Source organism: Oikopleura dioica, chromosome PAR, assembly GCF_907165135.1.
Source record: "Oikopleura dioica chromosome PAR, OKI2018_I68_1.0, whole genome shotgun sequence".
Classification (NCBI taxonomy): domain Eukaryota; kingdom Metazoa; phylum Chordata; class Appendicularia; order Copelata; family Oikopleuridae; genus Oikopleura; species Oikopleura dioica.
This window is the reverse complement of record NC_137293.1, coordinates 6,703,425-6,728,214: the sequence shown is the minus strand read 5'-3', so window position 1 is coordinate 6,728,214 and position 24,790 is coordinate 6,703,425. Positions and strand designations below refer to the sequence as shown.

The window sequence follows — 24,790 nt, the reverse complement described above, 5'->3', positions numbered from 1 at the left end:
TTGAATAGAAATAAAATCGTAGGGTTTGAGGAAAACTGGGAAGTTGTCATTTTCATCCATGATTTCGACTTTTTCAAGCTCGAAAAATTTTACCAAATTTTGGGCTCAGCAACCTGTGTAGAAAACTTGAGTCAGGGTCGAAGCGGCTTCGCTAGAATTAAAAATTGGTCAGAATGGACCATTCTTAATGGTAATTTGGGCAAAGCCGCTTCGCGGCTTCGAGATTAAAAAAGCCGCTGCGCGGCTTTTCGTTTATGACTCTTCACACCCTAAGTTAGGTTCCCTTATTCAGATTTTTTACACAGGTTTTTAAACTTGGTCATTATTTTCGATGAGCAGTGCCTGTAATAAACGCCGTCAACGTCACAACTTCGCCAATACTGGCTTCAATATGAAACTGATATCGACTTGAAAGAGGGTATATTCTGAATTTGTTGATCAAAATCTGAAACGTGTCAATATTAATGCGCGGTCAATATATTTTATCCGAGTAATTATTTTTTTCTAAATTATGCAGAATCATCTCAATATCGATTTACGGCGAAGAGTATCCAGATGGAGGCTCGATTGAGCGGATCATCCTCAGCAGAACCCTTTCCTTTGAGCTTCGCGGTCGAACACGCGTAATGAAACCAACTGCCCAGCGCTTTTATTACGTATTACAAATTATACCTCATAATGAATCTCGATTCATTTTGTAAAACTTTCCTATTGAAATCAAAGTCAGGAGAAAATATGTTCATCGTAACTTCTGCGCATGCCGGTCGGACTTTAAGCGAATCTCCCTCCAAAACCGTCCCAATTTCCGAGTTTTCTGATATCTTGAACAAGTAGTTTTCTGAGCTGACAAATGGATTCTAGCAACTTTCTCGGGTAGAACCAATTTTTGGAACAGATTTTTATGGAAAGGGTTTTGATTGGCCGGTAGGCCAAATACAGCAATCTTATTGGTTATCCAAAAATTCACTTCCGAAAATTGGTTTAGTCCACTTTCTCCGGGGAGCACTTCAAATTATCACTAGAATTTCAATTTTAGAAAATGATCAAGGAACTAAAATCCACGGTCCTGAAACTGTACTGACTGAAAGCCAAGTTCAAGAAAGCTGCAAGGAAGATGATAATCATATCTTGAAAAAGATTTATGGGATGTTTCTTGAACAAAATTCTCTTCAAGTGAGATAATGAGTTTTTCCTCTTTGATGATTTCGGCCAGTTCGATCGAGCGCCACCGAGCCGACTTTACTTAGAGGACGGCCAGTTTCCAAATTAGAGGCTGCTAATTACTGCTGCTTTTGGTTATTCTTACTGTACTGGAATTAATCAGCGAAGGAAGATGCTTTTAATGAAACATGTAAGAGGGCTGCTAAGTTACTGTATTTACTCGAAAATGACTGAAAGAAGTGGAATCAAGGAAGAGAATGTGGGAAAGACAGACACTCATGTATCGCCGCTAATGTCGATTAGAAGCAGTAAAATACAGTAAATCAGGAAAGAAAAAAATTCTCAAATGCTTGAAAATATCAAAATTGTCGCAATGAAGTGACCTTTATCTGACCGTGCGCGTGTTTCCTATCGGTCCATAAAGTGCCCAGGTAAATAGTTTCATGCTCAGAAACGGCTGGCTGGTCTTCAGAAGGGAAAAGAAACTAAAAAAAAGATAGTAATGCCCAGTAATTTTCTAACTGCCGTGTTGAAAAAGATAGAGAAATGAGAATGTCAAGAAAAACTAAAGTACAGTTTGAAGGAGAATCTCCTCCAACAAGTGCGACAACAGAAAGCGCTGCTGATAAAATTTCCCATCCTTCAAATGCCGGATTTTCTGATCCACAAGTCGTAGAAGCTCCCGAAGATTCAACTGAGCAGCAGGCAAAAAAGGCAGATGACGAGAAGACCGAGCCATGGAACATTGCAAAAACAGAACCAAATATAACAGAATTCGCTCTTCCGTCGTCGAAATCGCATCGAAATAGGATCATTTTATGGCACACTTTCAATATTCTAATTGGGGTTTTGTGCGTCGTATCGAATGCGCTTCAGTACTTTTCTTTTGCTGAGATGAATAATGAGTTCCATATAGCGAGCATAAGTGAAGATACAACACCTGGCGGTAGTGAGACTCGCTCTCGAATACTTGGCGGTTATCAAATGGAATATAGAAGCTCAAGAAACGCAGAAGATTTTACAGGTACTTTAATCTCTCGTATATTTTATGAATTTATTGAATTGATTTGATGACACTTATGTTCAGAGTTCAAAATCTTGTTCGCGGTACTCCTCATCCCAGAATTCTACACATTTTTATATTGCCTCTACTTTGCGATCTTCAAAAGACCGCCATTCCCCAAATTCCTACAGATCCTAGTAACTTGTGTCACCGAAATGATATACGCCGTTGGAGTGGGGTTTTATGTGTTTTATCTTGCACCGGATATATCAAGGTCAGAAAAGCGCTAGAGCTATCTGTTTGACGATGAATTAAGGACGATGAACGTGGCGGTCTTAATGTTTCCCACAGCCGTGCCCTTAGTGTTCTCTTTATTTCAAGATAAAACAGTTGAAGAAGCTAAACAAGCGGCGGAAGAAGCTAACGCTGGTAATCAACAAGTTCAAATCGAGGAGAAAAAAGGGGTTCTGAAAAAATGTTGTGAACCAATCCTTTCTGTTTTGAAAAAATTCGCCCCTTACGGCCAATGGATTTTCTTTACGATTGGACATGTGATGATGTTTTTCGACACGGACGACATCGTGAAGAGCTTGTTCGTAATTCTTTGCGTGAATATGATGTCCGTTCCAAACTATATCAACTTTTCAATTTGCCCGAGTAATTCTGTAATTGCAACGATCCATTCTGTTGGCCGAGGAATCAAAAAGAAATCTCCAGATTCAGGGGCAAATCGAAGCCCTAAGAAATCAGAAAATAAGAAGCAAGAAGACCCAGAACTTTCGATCATCATTTCGCACCTCTTTGCAACTCCGATGAAATGCATCATTCTCGCCCTCATCGTCTTCCTTCCTCACGATAATCGGCCCTCATATGAGCACCCTGGGGACAACTTCCAGCTCTGGATGATCGTTTATGCAATCAGCACAGTAATGACATCATATCTGCAAAAAGTATCAGTAAAACTTGGCCTTCAAAAATCTGGTCTAGCTGTATCCGGAGCCTTAGGACCCCTGATCGCGCTTTGTGCGGTATTTTTTCAAGATGCTACTCGAATGGAATCGCAAATTTTTCAAGGGGAACTGGAATACGAGAATGATCATTTGCTTTTTACGGAAGTTTATCCACAAGTCCCTGGTTATCAGAATCGATCACTTTCTGATACTACTCGGGAATCATCAACGATTGAGACTTCCTTGATCATGTCATTTGTCACCGGGCTCTTGGGGATCTTGCATCTACTCTGCCTCACTCAATATATTTGGACGCCGAGAAATTTCATCTACCCTCTTGATCGACACGTGTTTATGCTTCCTGCATTTCGCCCCGTTGGAACATCCACATTTTCGCTTCTCAACAGAAGAACCATTGATATCATAGAAGAGCAAGAAAGTGACGCTTTCAACAAAGAGTTCAGTTCTGGATCGAAAAAGACAACTCGGGTTTCCGGAAGAAAAACGAACAAGTCAGGCATGTGGTCAAAGGGGCAGAAGAATCCTTACATCTTTATATGCACAACGTTGTGGCACGAAGAAGATTTTGAAATGGCGACTCTTTTGAGATCGGTGGTCAAACTTCTCCGCCACGCGCGGATGAAAAAAAATGATCCTTCTCAAGAAAATCAGTATGAACTCGAAATGCACATTTTCTTTGACAATGTTTTCGTCAACAAACCGACGGACAAAGAAAAAGAAGAAGTCAAAAAGGATAAACAAGAACGAGAAGAAGTCGAGAAAAGTGATAAAAATGAAGATAAAAAGAAAAGTAAACCGAAAAAACTTCCAACAGACGACTTTATTGACGCGAAAGAATGGATGCAGCTGAACGAATGGGTAGTTCAATTTCAAACCGTATTCAAAGATGTTCTTTCAAAGTACGAAGATAACGAATACATCACACCCAAAGCGCTCGAAGAAGGAAAAATCATCAGAACTCCTTATGGCGGTCGAGTGGTTTATAAAATCGCCGGCTATGATTTCGTCATTCACCTGAAGGACGCCGAACTCGTGCAACGTGGAAAACGATGGAGTCAAGTGATGTATCTCTACTACCTGATCGGCTGGAAGATTGATGCCTGTGAGCTTCGAGATTCTGATAATATGAGAGTAAAGAAATCAAAGTCTTTCGTGCTGGCTCTTGACGGCGATGTTGATTTTGAACCTGATGCATTCGAATTAGTCCTTGATCGCTGCATGAGAAACGATAAACTTGCCGCTTGTTGTGGCGCGATTCACCCTAAAGGATCAGGTTGGCTGGTGGCTTATCAGAACTTTGAATACGCGGTGGGTCACTGGCTCCAAAAAGCAGCGGAACATGTGTTGGGTTGTGTTCTTTGCTCGCCAGGATGTTTTTCGCTTATGAGAGTGAGTTATTTGAGTGAACCGAATGTCATGGCGATGTACAAGTCTCTCGCGCTGAATCCGATGGAAAAGCTTCAATATGATCAGGGTGAAGATAGATGGCTCTGTACTTTGATGCTCTTTTCCGGTGGACGAATAGAGTACGAAGGATCTTCTCACTGTAATACCTTTGCTCCAGAAGATCTTCCAACATTTTACAAACAGCGGCGGCGATGGGGTCCATCAACGACAGCAAACATCTGGAATCTCGTTGCTCAACAGAAACTAGCTAGAAGCTCTAACCCGTACATATCTGTGCCCTACATTTTGTACCAATTCACCGTCATGGTATTTGCTCTTATAGGCGTTTCGACGACAATGATGATGGTAGCGGAAGCATTTTCTCTTGGAGTTGGTAAGTGGCTTATTTAATAAGAAGAAACATAATCATACTTATAGGAAACTCGATTCCTAGATGGGTTTGCTATTTCATCGTAATTTTTCCCGTCGCAATTTTTACTATGGCTTGTTATTTATCAAACGACGGAGACTTTCAAATTCAGCTCGCCACCTGGTTCTCGCTTGCATTTTCTTTTCTGATGGCGCTTGTGTTCATAGGAATTTTTATAGAGGGCATGACTTGCCCTTTCTCCCCAAGTTTCATGTTTTTTGTGGCGATGGCTGGAATACACATAGGAAAGTTCAAAATGTTTCTCAAAGAAAAAAGTTGCTTTCATGGAAATTTTGAACTGAATCAGTCGCTGCGATTCTTCACTGGGATTTTTATGCTCTTCTCTGTGGGGTGGTTTACTTCCTTTTCATTCCCTCTTGCTTCATCTTTCTGCAAATCTACTCGATCGCGAACTTGAATGACTGTTCTTGGGGAACCAGGCAAGCAGCAAGCACAGATAAGAAAGTTGAAAAGACCTTTTGGCAACGGGTTACCGGGAAAAATCCGGAGCAAATTCGAAAAGAGGAGGAAGAAGGTCTTGATGGAACTAACTGTGCTTGTTTGATTTGCATGGACTCGTATGATATAAGATCGAAAGAAGAAGGCGAGAATAAGAGTCTGTTGAAGAAGGATGAGGCGAATACTAAGGATAAAGCAAAAACTGAAGAGCCTAAAAATGAAGATAAAACGAAAGAAAAGAAGAAAAAGATTCAAAATAGCGGTAAACTTAAAAGAAAAGCTCGTCCAGAAACTTACTATGAGTTTGTTCCAACTCGAGAAAGAGAGACTTTTCCCGTTGAAAAAGAAGAAGATTTAGAAAAGCAGGGGATAATGAAAGCAAAGATTGAGGGAAAAATAAAGTACGCAAATAACAAAAATGAACGACGAAAGAGTCAGCATCAAACAGCTGTTGGGGATGAGTCATCGGCTGCTGAAGCAAGCGATAAAGTTTTCCTAGAACCAATAACGCAAGAACGGCTGTATGGAGGATTCACCATCAAAACATTGAGATCCCAAGATGAAAGGCATTGGTGTCTCTTCATGAACAACCCTCGCGTGAAAGAGGAGAATCGCAAAGAAAAGAAACCGAAGGGAGAGTTTAGAAACTGGAAACTGGAGGACGTCAGGGATAGGGAAATCAAACTGTATAAGAAATTTCAATCGAAATATCTTAGTTGGGTCCTTGGTGATGGATCTCCGTTTCACAAAAGTAAGATTTGACCTGATAATTTATGTAAAGACAGAGAGGCAAATTGTTTATTTTCAGATTGCAAGGTTTACACATTGAGCAATCCTGAGCAAGAGTTTTGGGAACGAATGCAAGACCCAACTGATGGCTTCATTGGGATCAAAAAGAAGGGAAGAAACAGCAAAACAGTCGAAAAGCACGAAAACAAATTGGCTGAGGAAATGACAAAGTTCAAGGATGAGAAGTTCATGTATTTTATATTCATCAATATTCTTTGGATAATTGTCTCTTGCACCATTTTGAAGTACTCTTACTTGCTTGGACATATTGATATTCCAATTAATAATCACGAGCAGTTTCCTACTTGTGGAATGAAATTCGAGGATGAAGATGAAGATAACCAGCCTTGCGAAAATGAGTCTATTTGCGACGACTGCATTCCACTGCCAAAGTTTGGTGGTTTTCATGATGCTCGAAAAGATCGTGACTATTGTCTTCCTTGCTGCAGTTATGAAGAACAATATATATTCCAGGGTTCGGTATTTTGAATTCGCAAAATTATTCGTTTTTCATTTGAATTTCTATTTATTCGTTTACGAATATTCTCTAATGAGCGAATATGCAAAACGAATGAAAACGAATTTTCTCGGAGAATTTTTCAGAAATTCAGCGAATTTCTCAAATATTCGCTTTGCCGCGCGCTCTGATTGGTCGGGCTCAGGGTTCCAATTCTGGCTGAGCGCTGAGCGATATCGGAGCGTGAGCGAGCGATGAGCGAGCGAGCGATCGCTCACGCTCCGCTCACTCAACTGCTTTTTTTAGAGAGTCGCTCAGTCGCTCGCTCGCTCAAGTTGAAAACATACCATTTCTGAGCGACGTTTGAGCGAGATTCGAGCGACAACTGAGCGAGGTTTGAGCGACGTTTGAGCGAGATTTGAGCGACGCTCGAGCGAGATTCGAGCGATCGAGCGAAAATAAGAATGCCCATTACTCACGCGCAAACTCTGCGCTCCTATTGGTCAGCGCAGCGACGAATGCCCTGAGAAGAGAAATTTCACCACCGATCGCGTGAGTTTAGAATATCCCTCTTTGATTGGCCGGTTTCTTAAAGCTCTACGCTTATTGGCTTATTGCAAGTTGAAGAGAAAATCAAGACTCACGCACAGTCTCGACTTTATTTCCAAGAGAAATTTCTGCCAAACATGAATAACTGTTCAAATATTTATTAAAAGAGAAATTCACTTTATTATTTTCAGAATGAGTGACAAGGGTGAGCCAGGGGCCCTCAAAAAGACCTCCAGAATCCCCAGAAGGTTTAATTTTTGATAAAATTTTAATTTTTTTTTGTTTCCGACAATATACGGTTGGCGTGTTAGGTGACCTTACTTAGGTCGTGGGCTTGTCCCGCCGTCTACAACTATTGAGTCAGAAACAATTAAACATTAAACCCACTACCCCGAACCCATTTTATATTTTCGACTCGACTAAAAATTAGTTATGTTAGCTCACAATATCCGTGATGGCGTGTTAGGTCGTGGGTTTTCCCCGCCGTCTACATCCGTTGAGTGAGTTAATATAAAATATTTTTGGTCAGTCCTAATTTCAACCCCTTGTCAAACCCATAGTTTAGTAAATAAAATTTAAAAAATCATTAAAATTTTATCAGTGTTTTCGATAAAATCGTAAAAGCGCACGGCGAAGAAGGAGAATTCGCGGACGGATGTTTTTTCGACTTTAAAATCGACATCGTCTTCGATTGGCTCCTTCAACTGAAGCCGTACTTCCAACATCCTCCATCCCGAGCCAAGGCGGATGAATTAATCCGAAAAATGATCCAAAATCCAGGAACTCAAGTAAGTCAATTGATCATTCTGAATAACCCGCAGTGCGGCTTCTAGCGCTTCAAGTACTGTGTAAAAAGCCGCGAAGAGACTTTTAAGACTACTTGTACTGCGGCTTTAGGGACAGTACAATAAGGGCAGAAAGCCGCTCAGCGGCTTTTATAATAAACTGTCCAGTAATAGGCGACTCTGGCTAACCGATTATTAAGATCGAAACTGAGTCTCTGACTCGGTATTTCCTCATGTTCCGACGATTGCAGCTGAAGAATATGTTCGCGGTTATCAAGATGCGAGCATACAAAAATCCTTCGGGTCTTCCCCTTCATGACGAAATCGAGGATGCCGATGAGGCAGCATCCGATGCAGCTCTATCCGATGCGGCGCCTTCTAGCAGTGCTAGTTCCAGCTCCATCGAGACAATCGTTCCCTGCACAAAAGCTACATTCAAAGAACGTGAACGAGGAAAGAAAAATGAAATTATCAATATGGGGCGGGGAATGCCTGTCGGTAAGAAAATTCTTCAAATACAAAATGATTATCAATTCCCATTTTAGTCTTTTACAAAGACGTACGGCCTCTTGACCCCGCTTCCCGAGAATTCACGTGGGAAAAGTTCATCATGTATGAATATTCAAAGAAGAAGAGTTCTGAGTCTGGGCTTTCATTCGAGAACCTGGAAATTTGGAAAGAAAAGAATAAAAAGGACTCAAACTGTCGCAAGATAGTTGAAGGATGGAAAAAAATGAAGACAACTTACAGTCCACTGGGAGTAAGCGAAATGGTTCTCACTTACTTCCCGCGCCTTTTGAAAAAACCATATGCCCAAAAACTCGAGCATTTCAAAAATCTGCTTCGATCGCATACGCCCGTCACAAAGGAGGTCTTCGAGTAAGTTGTTAATCGTTTTATGAAAAACTAATGAGTATATTAGTAAAAAAGCCTCGTCTTTCGGCTTGGAACATCAACTCAACTGGGATACGGAGAAAAAGTTCAAGACCGACATAAAACAAAGCATCGACTATTGGAAAAACATGATCCTGGAGAAGCGCGCTACTCCAGCTGTCGGCAGCCAGTACACACTAGACATTGTAAGTTTTCCTAAAAAAACCATTTTCGAAAAAAATCTGCAAATATTAAAATCTGACCCTGAAAATTTCTAGCGAACCGAGTCCAAGAAGAAACGCTCGGCACTGCCCGCCACCGGCCCAGCAGCAAAAAAGAAAGCACTGCCTTAAAATAACTGCCCCTGTGCACAAGTGCCTTTATTATTGAAAACTGACATATAGGATAATAGAATATCTTATGAGCTAAAATTCAAGGAGTTTTTCGTTTTATCAACTATTTTTGAAAAAGAATGAGTCGGGCTAAAAAACGAAAACTTGACGTTCGTTATGTCAAATTCGACATTTCCACGAATGAAACTTTTTCAAGGTGGCTCACAGGTTTCACTCAAACATTTCCCTTTACGCCGCAAGAGTACGAAAAAGAAATGGACGCCGAGAATAATTTTACCTATTATCTTCGTTGCGTTGGGCCATGTCGTAACAATAACGAGCCATTCTCTGTCAAGGAATCTGAAAGTACTGGCATCAAAACAGGAAACGGTACAATTAAATCAGTTTTGTTCTATTTACTTTTATGTGTAGTGGGGCGACATGCAAAACGGTATCATGCTCCTTTGACCAATGATTCAAATGAGAAAGAAAGAGAGATGGCGAAAGTGCAGGAGGACCGCGAGCAGGCCGCAGTACATTTTCGACCTCGAAGAAAGATATCAAAGAAAGTGATCGCCAAATTTTGCGACTCTGCAGTGTCGCTTGTTTCCGATAAGCATGTTTCTTTCCGTCTTCTTGAAAGGTTTTCAAAATTTCTTTTGTAAAATTGTGATTCAATATTTAGTGAACAATTCGAAGCAATCATTCAAAATGCTTTTGTCGCCGGGGGAGGAAATCCTGATGACTCGAAGCAGCTTGATGTGTCCTACAACAAAATAAGAACAATTTTGTTCACCTCACATCTGGAGATGCTTAATTTTCTCCAAAAAGTTCTTCCTATCTTGGCGAAGCGAGGTGCGATTTCGCTAGAAATCGACACGAAGTATACAGGGCGAACGACAAGTGGAGACCTTGAGGTTTCCGCATTGGGAACATTACTTGTCTTCTACGATTCTACGACTGATAAAAGAGTTACTTATCTTCTCCAGTATGCTCCCATCACCGATAAAACAGATGTAGCTTGTGCGATGGAAGTAGAAGAGGCCCTTGCGGAATACGGAATCAAAGATTATCAACGACTGCTAGGTGTCATTTGCGATGGAGGGCAGCGTGGAGTTGCTGAGTACATATCTATCAAAGCAGCAATTTGCGGTGCACATTCGGGAATTCGTGCTTTCGATGGAATGATTCAAAATGCCGAAAGCTACGCCTCTCTCGATTCCGATCTGCACAAAGACTTTTTGAGCTTTGTATCGCATTGTCGCAATGGGCTGTTTTTCAAGGAGAAAAAGAAGCTCAAATTAGAGCCAACTGATTTCTCCTCTGTCAATCAATATTTCGCGCATGAAGATATCTCTGAAGACGAAAAAGAACGGATCTTCAAGCTTCGACATGATACCAGCGAAATGACAGCCGATGAAATTAAGAAGAGAGCAGCAAAAATACAAGGATTTCCCTTAATAACGAGTGACAACGGAATTCGCTGGAACAAAAAGGAGGAAAATTTGAAGGTGCTCGTTTCTTGGTCACCTAAGCTTGAAGATCTATCGAAATCAGATCATCCATACGCCTACCTTATTCCGCAGCGCGTTTCCTTTCCTGATCTGGATTTCATTAAAAGCCTCTCTTTTCTGACCTCCGACTTGATGAAATATGTGCGCATCCTCGAGCATTCTGAGTCAAAGGTTGTTTATTTTCCACGGTAAATACTAAAGGTGTTAAGGTAAGCGACCAGTTGCTTATCTTTGAAGAGATGCTGATTTACTGCACGAAGGAAAATGATAAGCGGCTTACATCGATCCGACAGAAGCAGTTTCATGCAAAGCTCCGCCAAGGGCTATTTATAAAACTGATGAAAATGATTTTCGGCGGTTTTTACGAAAGCGAAGAATCATTTGTCGATGGCAAAGAACCAGCCAGGGCAACGGATTTGAATCTTGCTTGTCTTTACTTAACACCAAGCAAGTACACGTGCTCCTTTCGTCGTCTCCGAAATGAACTCGCTAAAGGGGACGCTCCAATTTTTGCAAGAAACATCAAACTGGTCGAAAAAAATAGTGCCGAGTTCATGAAGAAAGGAAAAGGTTAATTTTTGGACGTTTAATTTGTACTTATCAATCATTAAGATTTTATCTGGCATATGGATAAGGAGCTCAAGGAAGTTGATGACAAGGAGAAACAAACTACGCCAGAAGGGAGTGGAAGTTCATCTCAGCTCAATCCGAACGATGACTTCAAGATCGTCAAGTCCGCAGCATCCTTGACTGTCAGATTGAGCCCACTGGAAGAAGAATATGTGCAGTATGAAGGCAAGATAGGATCGGAAGAATGGGAAGAAATAACTGGTGGAATCGTCGAGACTTCACCTCACTTCATTCATAAAAAATTAACTGCCTTCTGGAAGGCTATGAGCACAAGATTCCCCCGCCTTTCAGCAGCTGCTCTTCAGGTTCCACTTATATAATTGTTCGGTTCTGTAGTGATTTTAGTGCATAAATTGCCCTGGCTCATCCTGTGATCTCGAAAGAGAGTTTTCTCAAACAACTCGCGACTCGATGGATCCATGCCGCAACAGATTGAAAAACGAGACTATTTTATTTATACGTCAGTTCAGGGATGCACAAAAACTGAAAACTGCCATTCTTCAGTACTGCCGAGAAAATAATATTAAATTTGAATAAAATACAAAATTAAGAATCATTTTTGTCTTATTGAATCTGCCTTAAAAGTTTTAAATATCGCTCCATTTTTCGCTCGAGCGCCGCTCAAATATCGCTCAAAAGTCGCTCAAAAGTCGCTCAAATCTCGCTCAGATGTCGCTCAAATCTCGCTCGCTCAGTCGCTCCGCTCGCTCAGCCGATTTTCGAAAAAACTCGCTCAGCAACTCGCTCGCTCAACCCTCGCTCAAGTCTCGCTCGCTCATCGCTCGCTCAAATACAAAATTTTTTGCCCAGAATTTGAACCCTGGTCGGGCTTTGACGTTGCGCAGCCTATAATTTTATTTTCACCGCCCAAATAACCTTATAGCTCGCGGGCGCCACCCTTTTCTCGCCCGCGGCCCTGGAGTTCAGCCAATCCAGGGCTGTACGCTCAATTTCGAGCGAATATTCGCCCGAGTAGGCGATTCGCGAACAATCGCTCATTCGCTTAAGAAAAGAGCATATTCGCTGCGTGTATTGGCGAATTTTTCGACGAATTCAAAATACCGAACCCTGATATATTCAGACTTCAGGATCAGTTAATCGTTCTTCTTGAAAATTATTATAAGTGACTTGAAATTAGCTCATCCATTCCAAGCCTTTCAGTCTTTTCTTTCTCTTCATTTACCTCGTCATCATCTTTACCCAGACAATCTGCATGCTTTGGCATCGAGTCTCGACACTTTTCCATTACATTGCGTATATCAATATTGCCGATGAACAAAAATATGCGAAAAACAATCAAGAATATAAAAAGAAAATCAAAGAGGTAAGGCACCAAAAATTATTAAGCATTTCAAGTTATTTAAGAACAACAAATTAAACACGAAGCAGATGATTTTGCTTGACAGCGACGGCGACAGCGATAACGATCCGAAACCGGAAGATGACGACTGTCAAGATCCAGACTTCAAAGATTACTGTGTTCTGGACGCAACAAACTCGACGAAAAAGAAGTCGAAGAAAAAACTAAGTTCTGGCAACAATCAACAAAGAGTATCAAAGAGACGATCTGGAGCGAATTTCTTGTCCAACGTAACACAAGATACAGAGCTGTCTGTTCTTCCTTCTGTACATTCATCAGCTTATGGTACTGTAGAAAAGCTTCTGAACTCAAGGTCACGAGGATTTTTTAGAATCTCCCCAAGCAAGAACCTATCGAGAGTTGAAAGAAGACATCGTCGAAAAGCAAAAAGAGTTCGAAGCTCAGATGGACTCGTCACGAGCATCAACAGATTTCTCAAATCCTTATGAACCCGGCAACTTCGATTCTTTATACGAACGAGGGCGTTCCACCATCGAGTAAAAATGAATTCCTTTTTAAAAATGAATTTTCTTTTAGTGATTATTCCGATGCCCCGTCAACGCCATTTTCTCAGATTGGTCAAGGCGGACGAAGAAATGTTTCTCCAGCGATTCCTAAAGAAAATGGTTTCGTCTTCCCGAAAGTTGAAGAGAACGATTTTTCATCATCTTATACCTAACATTGTTACATGCAAAAATTAAATGATATTGAATATAAAAATTTGAAGAATTTATTTCTTTAGTAGCAAAAATAGAATAAGCTCTTTGGGTTATACAAAATTAGCTTTGCAAAGTAGAAAATTAGAGAAGAAGAATCAGAAAGAGATATTTTAACAGTTATTCACAGGCGAGCTTGTTGTCAAAACTCGACAAGGCAATGGAGAAGGCTTGAATTGCACAAAGGGGGTAGCGGTAGTCCATCGTAAACACGTCCTATTGTTCCGTTAGAGTCAGAAATTCTAAGTGTTTCTTTACCTCATCGACACGGCCAAATTGCATCACGATATAATCGGGCTCCTTTTCATGAATAATTTGAAAGTTCTTGACCGAGGCTTGCGTCACGCGACCATGAAAGTTTAACACGTAGCTCTAGAATTTCAAAAGACCGATCAATTCGTGAGTCAGCATTTTACCTGAGAGTCCTCGTTCCAAACAGGCGACTTGTTCTGCAAAACTGTCACGTTGTCTCGCAACTTCGAGTCGTACTTCGCAGTGAGCGTTTCTTTTTCTGTAAAAAGCGCCATATTATTTTCTACATATGTTAACTCTGACATACCGTTTGTCGGTTGACATTCAAGTCGTTCGCAGTCCAAATCCATGCCAGGGATAACAACTGTCATCTTGCGCGGGCCTAAATTCGTGTATTACTTTTGACTTTTTTTACTAGTCTTTCTGAATATTAAAATCTCAAGAAGGCATTTTAACGGTTTTAGTGAAGGAAAAAATGCTTTTGTTCGAAGATTTATCCGAAAAAATTGACTCCGCAAAAGAGAAAGCTTGCTACTATTTGGTACTCTTCCTTGTTTTCAAAATGAAAGCTGTGGTTTTATCTGTTTTATGTGGAATCATTTTCGGCTGCTTTTTAATAAAGACTTTTGATTACCTTTGAAACCGAGGACATTTGTCTCGTAAGCGATTGAGACGAGCTCACGCCGCAGGGCAGATGGGTCTATCAGAGCTCCGGGGTCGGAATACGCGTTTCCATTGTCGTAACTCGTGAATCTGAATATATTCATGTGAATTTCAGGGCCATTTTGGCATCTCAAACCGGGTTCCCATCATGTTACTCCTGACTTTTGCCACAAAGCTTTCAGATTTCTTCGTGAGCTCAGTTGGATCGGTTGAGATCAAGTACGCGGATGTCTTCGTTTTCTTTCTTTTCCGCCCGGCAAGGAGGAACATCTTAAGAAGAAAGCTGAGGAAATCGGATTTGATGGAAATTTACCTTTTTCTGCCCTTCGCGTTCCAAATGAAGGTAGTAGATAGGATAAGCGCGGTTGTCAATGCCCTTGCGATCTCGACTTATCCGGCACTAGAAAGAACATTTTTACTGTTTGGATTACAGTTTGAAGAATTCCCGAACTAAAGATTGAAAGAGAGAGCCCATTGAATGAGGGGAGACAATTGAGAAAGAAACACCCTTTGTTTGATTTTTCAGCACGTTTTTATGGCCGCCGAGTTTTCTCACCTTTATTTGCTCGTCCTGGGGTGCGGGGCGAAAGACGAAGTCGTCGATGTCGTCGATTGTGCTTGGCGGCGAAGTTGTCATGACGGACATCCTCGATGCGGGGCGGAAGTCAGCGACGGGGCCCTGTTTATTGGATAAAACTCACTGTAATAAAATACAAAGAACATTGATCAAGGTGAGATTTATCCGTTCCTCAGGTTGGACGGGTGCCAAAAATTCATCAGAATTCGAAACGTCTTGCGTGGCTTCGTCAATTTCTAGCGCATTCTGACGGTCTTCGTAGTATTCATCTCCTTTGTACAGAATCGTGTCATCTCTTTCAAGCTTCGGTCTCGCTACTGGCTGTGCTGCTGGAGGCGTCTCCACTTTCGGAAGATCGATTTCAGGCTCATCTGGCTCGGGAACTGGAACTGGAACAGGTTTAGGCACGCGTTTTTTCTTCTTCTTTTCGCTCTTTGGCTTTTCTGGCTGAGTCTTTGCTACTGGAATTTCTTCGACCTCTTCGCTCGGCGAGACAACCAACCGATCGACGACAGGGGGTTCGTCGAAGGGTGTCTCCTCGGGCTTTTTCGTCTTTGCAGAGCTGCCACGAGAAGTTGGCTTGATATCAGCGCCGTTGGAGATGACCTCGATTACTTCTGGCTCATCAAAAGCCGGATTGTTGAATGCATTCGACGCCGTGACTTTTATTGGTTGCAAAAATAGTCCTATTGAATTCGGATTTCCTATCATTCCTCAAACATATCACTAGCCAAATTTACTCAATTCTGGTCAAATAAACAAATCGAACGATGTCAGCATTACGCAAAATATGATTAACTTTATTATCGCAACCAAGTCCCTTCGGCTTGTCCGGGCATGCTCACCGGTGTCATCGAACGATCAGCTGTTTGGGGTCGGCGGCGGCCAGCGGCGGACCGGGGTCGACCACCTGAGTGAAATCCGCCCATGCCTTTTTGCCGTCGACGGTTCATTTTGTCCTGAATGAAATTTTGAGGAAAAAAAGGTTGAAAGACGCTATTAACAAGAGAGGTTTATTAAATCAGATTTACGGACTTTCTTGCTGAAAATTTCGGTAAAGAAAAAAGTGAATTTTAAGGGTATCTACCCCGAAAAACGCGGTTAGATATTTATTGTTAAAATTAGCCAGAAAAATGTTTCAAAATATTATTTTATTAATAAATTCGATAAAACGATTAATTAACCCGTTAACAGGCGCGTGGCCGTCTCACGGCCACGCGTGGAAATGAGTAGCCAATCGCGTGCCCAGATCCGTGATTTCACTCAATCACAGACAAGCAAAAGCGTAGGCGAAATCGACCACCCTGTTAACGGGTTAAATAAATTTCTTACCTGAAGCTGCTGCTCAGATTGTTCCAAGCGCTGCTTTCTAACGTCGATGTCGGCCATTTTGAGAAAATTTCTCTTTCTTCACTTCCTTCTTCAAAAAATTCTCTGCTTTGGCAAACTCCTTGTTGTTTTTGTATCAGCGTAATTCTAGAATTTTGCTGTGTGACTGTATTAATTTGCTGCTGAACTGGCCCGTGGCGAGTGCATTCTAAAGCTAGTAGAGTGAGGCAGCCTTTGAATAATAAATATTCAAACACGATCTGAATATCCGGGCACCTTCGAGCGCCCACGCCAGCGGCGAGAGAAAAAAAAATTAAACGCGGGCGGCGCGTCAATCAATTCCACTCTCAATTGGAGACACGTTCACTGTCCAAAAACTCGCGCCCCGGGGCAAAACTAATTGCGTTGCCACAACTGACCTCCCCGATCGCAAACAATGCCCTTCCGCAAATTATGCTGACGACCTGTTCAGTCATTCGAACAGTGTTTACCGCTAAGCTACAGTCTTTTTCCTACCCATCTTTTGAGAGTAAGCTAGAATATTTACTATGACAACGAGTTAAAAACCCGACAAATCTCATTGAAATCAGATTTTCTTCCTTGATTTCATCATTTTGAACAAGGTGAGAATATGTTCAAGTGGCACTTACCCTTTTGTCCTTAGCAACGTTTTTCTGCTTTCTCAACTTTTTTGAATGCCCATCAATGATAGAGCATCAATTAATTATTTATCCACTTTGAGTAGGGAGGCATTTATATTTCAAGCGCTTTTTTGACGTCATCCGAAAGTACTAGGAGAGTAATACCCTTTTAAAATTTGATTTGCTAAAAGGTGCTTGAAGATTAGGGCGGAAGTTCAAGCTCATCTATTTTTTCGATTCGAAAGCGGAGGATCTATTGATTTTCTTGGAGGATAAAATAGAAGATGAGCTGAAATTTGCATTTGAAATGCCGAATTTGTTGTGGAATGATATATTTATTTGGTTTGTATATAGTTGTATAAGATTTACATATGCATGCATTTGACATGAAATCGAAGACGAATCCGGCCTCGCAAACCATGCAAGTATTGTCGAAAAGGTTGCACGAGCAGTTCTTTTCTCCAACACCAAACTCAGCGTCACAGTTTGGCTGGCAAGTCGCTTCACATTGCTCCCAACTCATAGTTGTCGTTGTTGAGATTGACGGAGTCGTAGTTGTCGTCGTCGATGTTGTTGTAACGTCAGTGGTAGTGAAGGACGTTGTTGGAGCAAGAGTTGATGTTGTTGTAGTTGTTCCAGCACAAGAGGAACCAGATGATGCCAGCTCAGAAATCTACGAAAACAATAACACCCAATTTCTCGTTGCTAAAAGTTACCTTGATACCACCATCATGATCTCCTGTAACACAAGCATTGCTTCCGAGAGGAATTGATGACGAACCATCAGCAATTGACCAAGCTCCATCAGCGGCGATGCTAAGAATGAAGTTTCCATTTTGCCAGCCTTCGGCGCCTTTTTTGAATCGCTGATTGTTAGAAGTAGCCCATTCGCCGACCCATCTGTTAAAAACGGGAACTTCAATGTCCCAGAAATTAGCAACGCCGCCATTTTGACTTGGCGAGTAGTAATAGTTCAAGAAGCTAGCGCAATTTTCGCTGCCCATGTACCACATACCGTTTGGCATGGGCCAGATGTACTTCTCCGCGCCGACTTTTTTGAAACTTGGAATATTTGGAGTATCAAAGCACCAGTCAGCCTGGTCCATTCGAATGAAGGTTCCCGAATCGAAACCAGTTGAAGCATCACCTCCGACGAGCGAGATTGTAAGAGACTTAGGGTATGCACCGTCAGCCATCTTAGCATAGGTACCAGTCCAGTCTTGGCTATCATTGCAGCCATTTTCAGTGACGTAGAAGGTATCTGGTTCACAAAGCGCATCACAGAAAGCTGCGTCTTCATCAGAACCATCAGCGCAGTCAGCGATTCCGTCGCAAGCTCGGCTCTCGAGATACTGAGCGCCACTGTTGCAAGTTCGGACCTTGATGAACTCTCCTCCTGGCTGACCACAAAAGCCTTCGTACATCTTCGCGAGCTGAAGAACATCAGTCGATGAAAGTCGCTGGACTCGAGGCCACTGAACCGGCTCGCCAGCCAAATTGGTAATTGTTGGCAAGTCGGCTGCATCAGCTTCAGCTGTTTGGAAGGAGTAAGCAGAGTAGTGCATGACAGACTGGCCATCGTAAGGACTTGACATATCGAACCATTCGGAAGCAGTGAGCTTCTCGAAATTGTGCTGCTTGTCTTCTTGGATACGATCAAAATGAATTGTCACATGTTGATCTCGATCGGCTCGTTCTTGCTCGTGATTGAATCCAAGAGCGTGGAGCATCTCGTGGTTGACGACATAACTCGCGAGGCAGGTGCCACCAGTTCCAGGTCCTTGACCAGGGGCAAGGTTGAGCATCTGTCCATTTGGAAAGGAAGGATGGCCACCTAGGTAGCCAACGTATGAAACGCATCCGCCAGTTGCACTATCCTGAATGTCAATCCAGTGAGAGTGAGCTTGATCAGTCGAGTCGTCAACAAATCGAATGCATCCACCAACATCGGCTGTGATCATGTCGAATGAATCGGAGATGTACTGCTGCGAACCGGCGATCGAAGTGTGAGCTCCGTTGGTAAATCGGTACGGAATGAGGAGGTATGGTCGACCCTCGACTCCATCAGTATTTCCGGGCCATCGGGCCACATTACCGGCTCCTCGAGTTTGAGTTCCGGAAGAGGTGTGGCCGAAGGGTTCAGGGTGAATTTTCGCCTGTTAAATGTTGATTTATTTTTCTCAAGTATAAAATTATAAACTTAAAAAAAATCTGCAAAATTATAAAAAAAAATCGTCATAACATTTCCTTCGTCATATCGACTCCAGCCTTGAGCGCTTGCTCCTTGGTCCAAATTCGATCATTGTCCATGTAGTTCAACGGGGGCATTGGTGGTGCCAAGATGGGCTCACCGATCGGACCAACACCCGGCATTTTCTCTTATTTCTTCGTCAGAAATTGTGAATGAAAAGTAAAATTCTCAACGAAAGACTCTCAAAATATTCACCAAGGAAAAGGTCAGGATGGTTTTGTCAAAATAATTGATGATCAAGATTTCCCGGTGAAATATCAACATCTGAGGACACGGTATAAATATTGACAAATAATTGTCTATCGCAGCTGTTATCAAATAAAAATATATTCAAGGGATTTTTTATTGAATGATTATAATTGTAATTTTGTCCGCAAGAAGGAAAAGATCGACTTCGTGATTCTGAAATCAGTCTTCTTCTCGTAGATGAGAGCTCCAGTGATGAGCGCTGATTTCACCAAGAACTTGGCAAAATACCACTTCATGTATGCAAATATTTCTTTTCCAACAGCACTTTCTTGGAAATATTTCTGCATGTATTCGATATCTCCTGTCTTGTTGTCATGCTTAAATTGCGTGCTTAGCTCAAAAAATCTTCAAAAATCAAACCGGAATCGGGATGTTCGGCACAGGTTTATCAAGAAACTTGCATAAGGGCTCCCATCCTTCCTTGATATTCCAGATGAGGAGCCTTTCTTTTGGGACGGTTTCTTTGATGCGACGAATGTGGGCTTCGTAGTTGTCCTCCATCGCCTCCCAATAAGGCATGATCAGTTTGTTTTGCTGCTGCCACGTGAAAACTTTCCAGTCGGCTGGAAATGTTGCCACGAAGCAGTTGCGAAAAAAGTGATTTCGCAAGATGAACTAAACAAGACTCAAAATTCAATCAATTCCATGATACGCACCTCCATTATCTTGACCATGTTTTTCATTCTCGGACTCGTCCAACCCAAAGCATTGAATCTATGAAACAGCCAAAACCCAGGGTTTCCGTAGCGCTCTGATTCTTGCTCCATAAATGAAGTCAGACTTTTTCTCCAGACTTCTATGTTGTCTCTCACAGTCAGGATAACCTTTTAATCTTATTAAATTTCAATTGGTTCGAATAGTTCGTGCCTTTGCATTTGGCGATGCATGATAAAGTTCTTCCCAGTAAATATTGCCCGGAACGTCTTGATTCGCTTAACAAAAATAACTTCCAAATCGCCTCTCTCAACACCACAAACCCTGAAAGCCATGCTTCCTGTATTCTTCTATAACTCGTCGAATAGGACATCGCCCTTCCAAATATTCAACCCAAACATCAGATAAAAATTCTTGGGTTTCAATGACGTCTGCTACTTTGTATCCAAGCGTCCTGAAGTAGAATCATAGTAATGGTCTACTTTTGAGTATTAATAAACCGGAGACAAGAGGAACAGCTCTTCGAAGATGTTTTCGGAAAACCGGCGCAAATGATCTCCATTCTCTCAATTCTCTCAGCAGTCAATTTCAAAATGAGGTCAAAAGGCAAGTCTAACAGAAGAAGCAAATATTGACGATTGAACGACTCACTATTGGCAAGTTAGAAGCTGCGGAGAACGAAAGAAAGAGCGAAGGTCTGGGGATTTTTTTTGTATTTTTCTATTAACAGTCTCCATTAGTTTCAAATCTGCACAAAGCTCGATAGCCATCTCGAAAGAAGCATTTTGAGTCTTCCAGCTTTCCATTGCCCGATTTATTCGTATGAACGCAATTTTCCCCTTCACTGCCATTATATCGCGGTCTTCCCCATTGCCAATCCAGAACTGTCTTTTCCGGTACGATCTCACGTTCCCTCACGTTTTTCCAGGAATCGCCAGAGCGAAAGAAGCCGACCCAGAAAGCATAAGGCCAGTGTGAAGCAGCTTCTCTGAATTTTTCGTGCTCTTCTTCGTTCTCATAAAAAGCAAGTTCTCCGCCAAGTTTTGAGCAAGCTTCTTTTGCTTCGATTATTCGGTAGAATCCGCCATCGTACCAGGAGCTATCGTAAGATGAATAGTTTTCTTCCCAGAGGATTTGATGGAAATGGACACAGGTTCTGTTGCTATCCTCTTTCAATTCCTTGGAAGCAAAAGATATTTATACGGTATAAATTATACCACTACATCACTAGATTGATTTCTACCTGGAAATTGATGCTCGTAGAATAAGACATAGTAAAATTTCGATTCAAATTGTGGCCGAAGCAAGATTTCTCTGAGAAAGAAACGAGCAAGATGAGCAGTTCTTTCATCTTGCTCAAGGTAAGAAAGGTCTTGTACTTGGGGTTATCGTGAGAAGATACAGAAAGTATTATTTGAACAATCATTCTGAAGCTGTGGAAACTTTTAAAATCAATCACGAGCAAAACAATCAACTGAATTGCTCAAGGGCTATTTATTTAAAAATATATTGATGTTGGTGAAGCAGTTTTTTGGTATCTTTAACAAGTTTCGAATCTTCAAGGAATCTTCAAGGTCCCTCGGTAACTCACTCCGCGTTGCTTCAGTTATTACAGACTTTCCATTCAATTCCTAAAATAAAATGGTTGAAGATGCGTATTCAAAAAAGTATTGAAACCTCATTTTCCGCAGCAGCACGGGAAATAATTTCTGTAATATTTTCGATGGCGGCTAGATAGACACCAGTTCGCTCTTTCTTCTTCTTTAGATTCCAGTCGGCATCAAGCCTTGCTTTCGTTTCTCTTGAAGAGCAATTTTCGTATTTTTATTGCCAATAAAGCAGCTCTTCTTGCAAATCATCGTTTCTTTAAAAAGCTCGAAAATAACTATCACAATCATCTATTCAAGAAGATTCAAGCTCGTGCACTAGAATTTTGAAGCTGAAGACTTTCCGAAAGGTTACGTCGCTCTTCTTCTATTGCTTTGAATTGCTCACTTTCTCGGACGTACTTTTGAATAAGCTCATTGCTTGTCGAGTTCTTAAAGAAAATAATACTCAAGGAAGGCAAAAATATTTGCCTTAGGTTCTGGTTGTCTTCCATCGTCTTCTTGGCATTCTTCAAGTTGTTTCTCAAGCTCATATTTTGTGATTTTGTTTTCTGTTTCGCATTTTAAGGAAGCCTCTTTGTGGTTGCTCCTCAGTTTTCGAAGCAGCCGTTTTGCTACACGTAGAAGTTGTTTATTATCACTAGCATTTTCTTGTATAAAAATATACCTCTTCGAAGCTCCATTATCAAAGAGGTAACCTTCGGTGACAGATGAGCGCAACTCAGAGGGTTAACTACTTCAACTGCCGATTCTCCATCAGTTGAAGTGATATTTCCAATGAACTGCTCGTTCAATGCAGAGCAAGCACTAGAATTTTCGATGAGAAAAACGAGCAAAACTAACAATCTCTTCATCCTAAGATAAGTGATTTTTTGGAATGATTGGAATGCAAGCCTTATTTGAAGAAGAAACGGGAATTAGAAAATCACACAAATTAATCAGAATTTACACAGAAGCTAACTGGGTTCAAACCTAAACATTTATTCACAGTGATCGTTTTTCACTAGTCTGTACAAAAGCATTCTAGTACATTAGTATTTAAAAATAGACAAATTACAAGTTTAATCAGACTTCTTTTTTTGTTCTCTGCTTCCTTTTTCTTACAACATCTTCAAAGTTAGTATTTTTCTGACGTGGACCTAAGAAAATGACGAGTCCACAAAGTAAGGAAATTCCGTGGAAAGCTTTTCTTTGTTTTCATAATCAGAGACAATAAATCTCTACTTGAACAACTGCTCTAAAAGTCATAAATTAAAGAAAACTGTCCTATAGAAAAATACTCAATTATGCTCGAGCAAGCAGGCCAAAATGGACAAACTACAGTTTGGAAGTCGCATTCATTGCAATCACACTTTTCAGTCAATTGATTTTGAACACAGAGCCCATTTTCTTGCAATCGCTCTCGATGCCAAGTTGTGTTCGGGGCAAATATTCTGCAAAACAAAGTCTTTTCTACCTCTTCCTCTTTGTTGATGCCATCAATGATTTCCACACAGCTGTCAACGATTTGAACCTGTATTAGTTCGAGAACAGAACAAATCAGATTTACAAACTGCATTCCAAGAAAAAGCAAACCCATTTTCGTCGACCAAAATTTGTAGGTTTTTTTCAGCTTTTTCTGCTTGTTGTGGAACTCTAGCCATTTTTTCAAACCAATTTTCGGGAACAACGTTGAAGCAAAAAACTCGATCATTGTTGCCAAGAAAGCAATAATATTTGAAAGCAAGGAGAGCCAGAAAGCAGCGGTAATTTGACTGCCTGGGATCATATTTCGTCCCATCTTTTTATAAGATTCAGAAATTTAAAACTTAGCCCGTTGCCGTGCGCGTGGCAGTTTCGCTGCTACGACATGCCCGGAGGCTCGAAATACGGCATAGTTATTGGCGTGGAAAGCATTTTTAAGACTACCGCTCGCCAACGGGTTAAGATTTCATGGTTAAAAAAGGCTGATTTTACGAATCCAACATAAAAATAAAGCAAAAACTTTTGAACATTGCCAAAGATAAGCATCAAAAGGCTCGTTTCAACAACAAGACTGAATACTTTCTTCATTATCGAACTGTTTCTTCTTTCCAATTTATCCTTGAGGAACACCAAGCTTATAGTAACAATGAAATTTATTTGCTTCAAAACGCTGAAAACTTATGAAACTATTAAAGACAAAATGAGGGTAAGCAATTTAATTTTACCGATCAAAAACGTTGAGACGATTTGATTGACAGCAACTGCGACTTTCGGATCTGTATTGTACTCGTACCAAGCGTAAACGTCAGGATAAATGTCAAAAACCCTCATAAGGCCGAACATAAATGAGTGAAATAATGTAAACCTTCCTTCTTTCCGGATATTTGCAACTATAAGGGCGATTCCGCCAATAATGACAACAATAACAGATGTCAATTGCACCGCGAAATACTTTTCTGTTTCGGGAGAATAAGGAACGATCTTAAATAATTCCAGCTTGTAAAGCTTTTCTTTCAGATTGTCTTTAAAAATGACTTCGTTGACTTCGATTTTTGACCGAAGACTAAAAGTGACGGTCAGCAGCTCGGATTGTTCGAAGCATAAATCTTTGGGCTTGACAAGTGCAGTGTTCAACAGATTGCAATAAATAAAATCTTTGCGGAAAACGTAACTTGTCAAAAGTCATTTTGCAGAACTTCAAGTTTGAGGATCAAGATTGACTTTTTCCTTGAATTTTTGTTCTCAAGCAGTTCTGCAGCATCTTTGCAAGCGTTCAGAAGTTCAGAATGATCTTGGTCTCTGTAGAAAATTGCTCGGACTTGGACTTTTATGAGGGTTTTAACGATCAACTTCCAAGAAGCACTGAGTGGCGCGAAGCGGCGCGAGGCGGCACGAGGCGGCGATATTCAGTTACTCCCGTTTAAATTTGTACCAGTCAACCAGGTAGACAACCTTTTCCTTGGTTTTCACTCAGCTTTTCATTTCTCGTTTTTCCGGTATTAACAGGATTGTAGATGATCGCTCGGCCATTCACATCTTCACCAGCTCTGTAATTCAGTTCTGTAATAAGAAATGTCCCCGGTTCCGAATATATGACCAGCGAAGGTGGCCCCTTCACAATGTCGATCTCAGATATTGCTTCGTTGATTGCAGTTCTTGCCATTTTTTCCAAAGAACTTGCATTCTCT

The 24,790-nt window shown here is 41.2% G+C and overlaps 5 protein-coding genes and 1 long non-coding RNA gene across 7 annotated transcripts; 2 read left to right on the top strand and 4 right to left on the bottom strand.

Annotated features, from left to right (window-relative positions):
- The first annotated feature begins 1,656 nt into the window (after positions 1-1,656).
- LOC145701532 (uncharacterized) lies at positions 1,657-13,406 on the top strand. Its single transcript, XM_081778747.1, has 10 exons — positions 1,657-2,185; positions 2,249-2,438; positions 2,481-4,915; positions 4,960-5,190; positions 5,259-6,161; positions 6,219-6,679; positions 12,493-12,663; positions 12,705-12,984; positions 13,031-13,196; positions 13,237-13,406. Exons 1-10 carry the CDS (start codon positions 1,708-1,710, stop codon positions 13,376-13,378), a joined length of 5,457 nt encoding a protein of 1,818 aa, XP_081634873.1. The 5' UTR covers positions 1,657-1,707; the 3' UTR covers positions 13,379-13,406.
- Positions 7,002-11,994, top strand: LOC145704641 (uncharacterized). 2 transcript variants are annotated; one of them, XM_081782113.1, is made up of 7 exons: positions 7,002-7,993; positions 8,191-8,488; positions 8,536-8,869; positions 8,913-9,069; positions 9,142-11,279; positions 11,322-11,644; positions 11,685-11,994. In XM_081782113.1, the coding sequence occupies exons 1-5, from the start codon at positions 7,970-7,972 to the stop codon at positions 9,214-9,216; spliced, it is 888 nt and encodes a 295-aa protein (XP_081638239.1). In that variant the 5' UTR covers positions 7,002-7,969; the 3' UTR covers positions 9,217-11,279; positions 11,322-11,644; positions 11,685-11,994. The 2 variants fall into 2 exon arrangements, with proteins under 2 accessions (XP_081638239.1, XP_081638238.1); XM_081782112.1 differs by lacking the exons at positions 7,002-7,993; positions 8,191-8,488; positions 8,536-8,869; positions 8,913-9,069 and having other exon boundaries at positions 9,222-11,279.
- Positions 13,407-13,457: 51 nt separating the features above from the next.
- On the bottom strand, positions 13,458-15,618 carry LOC145701531 (tubby protein homolog). The gene is made up of 9 exons (XM_081778746.1): positions 15,052-15,618; positions 14,887-15,009; positions 14,644-14,730; positions 14,467-14,600; positions 14,302-14,420; positions 13,975-14,049; positions 13,832-13,926; positions 13,674-13,787; positions 13,458-13,631 (listed from the first exon to the last, which is right to left on the bottom strand). Exons 1-9 carry the CDS (start codon positions 15,616-15,618, stop codon positions 13,536-13,538), a joined length of 1,410 nt encoding a protein of 469 aa, XP_081634872.1. The 3' UTR covers positions 13,458-13,535.
- A 92-nt stretch (positions 15,619-15,710) lies between these two features.
- LOC145701530 (uncharacterized) lies at positions 15,711-16,374 on the bottom strand. The gene is made up of 2 exons (XR_014134275.1): positions 16,240-16,374; positions 15,711-15,866 (listed from the first exon to the last, which is right to left on the bottom strand). It is a non-coding gene; the product is annotated as an uncharacterized LOC145701530 (long non-coding RNA).
- LOC145701529 (uncharacterized) lies at positions 16,239-19,250 on the bottom strand. The gene is made up of 3 exons (XM_081778745.1): positions 19,146-19,250; positions 17,594-19,033; positions 16,239-17,550 (listed from the first exon to the last, which is right to left on the bottom strand). Exons 1-3 carry the CDS (start codon positions 19,248-19,250, stop codon positions 17,131-17,133), a joined length of 1,965 nt encoding a protein of 654 aa, XP_081634871.1. The 3' UTR covers positions 16,239-17,130.
- Positions 19,251-19,472: 222 nt separating this feature from the next.
- LOC145704642 (uncharacterized) lies at positions 19,473-20,601 on the bottom strand. The gene is made up of 6 exons (XM_081782114.1): positions 20,532-20,601; positions 20,355-20,485; positions 20,245-20,309; positions 20,034-20,201; positions 19,738-19,992; positions 19,473-19,694 (listed from the first exon to the last, which is right to left on the bottom strand). Exons 1-6 carry the CDS (start codon positions 20,591-20,593, stop codon positions 19,482-19,484), a joined length of 894 nt encoding a protein of 297 aa, XP_081638240.1. The 5' UTR covers positions 20,594-20,601; the 3' UTR covers positions 19,473-19,481.
- Positions 20,602-24,790: the final 4,189 nt, after the last annotated feature.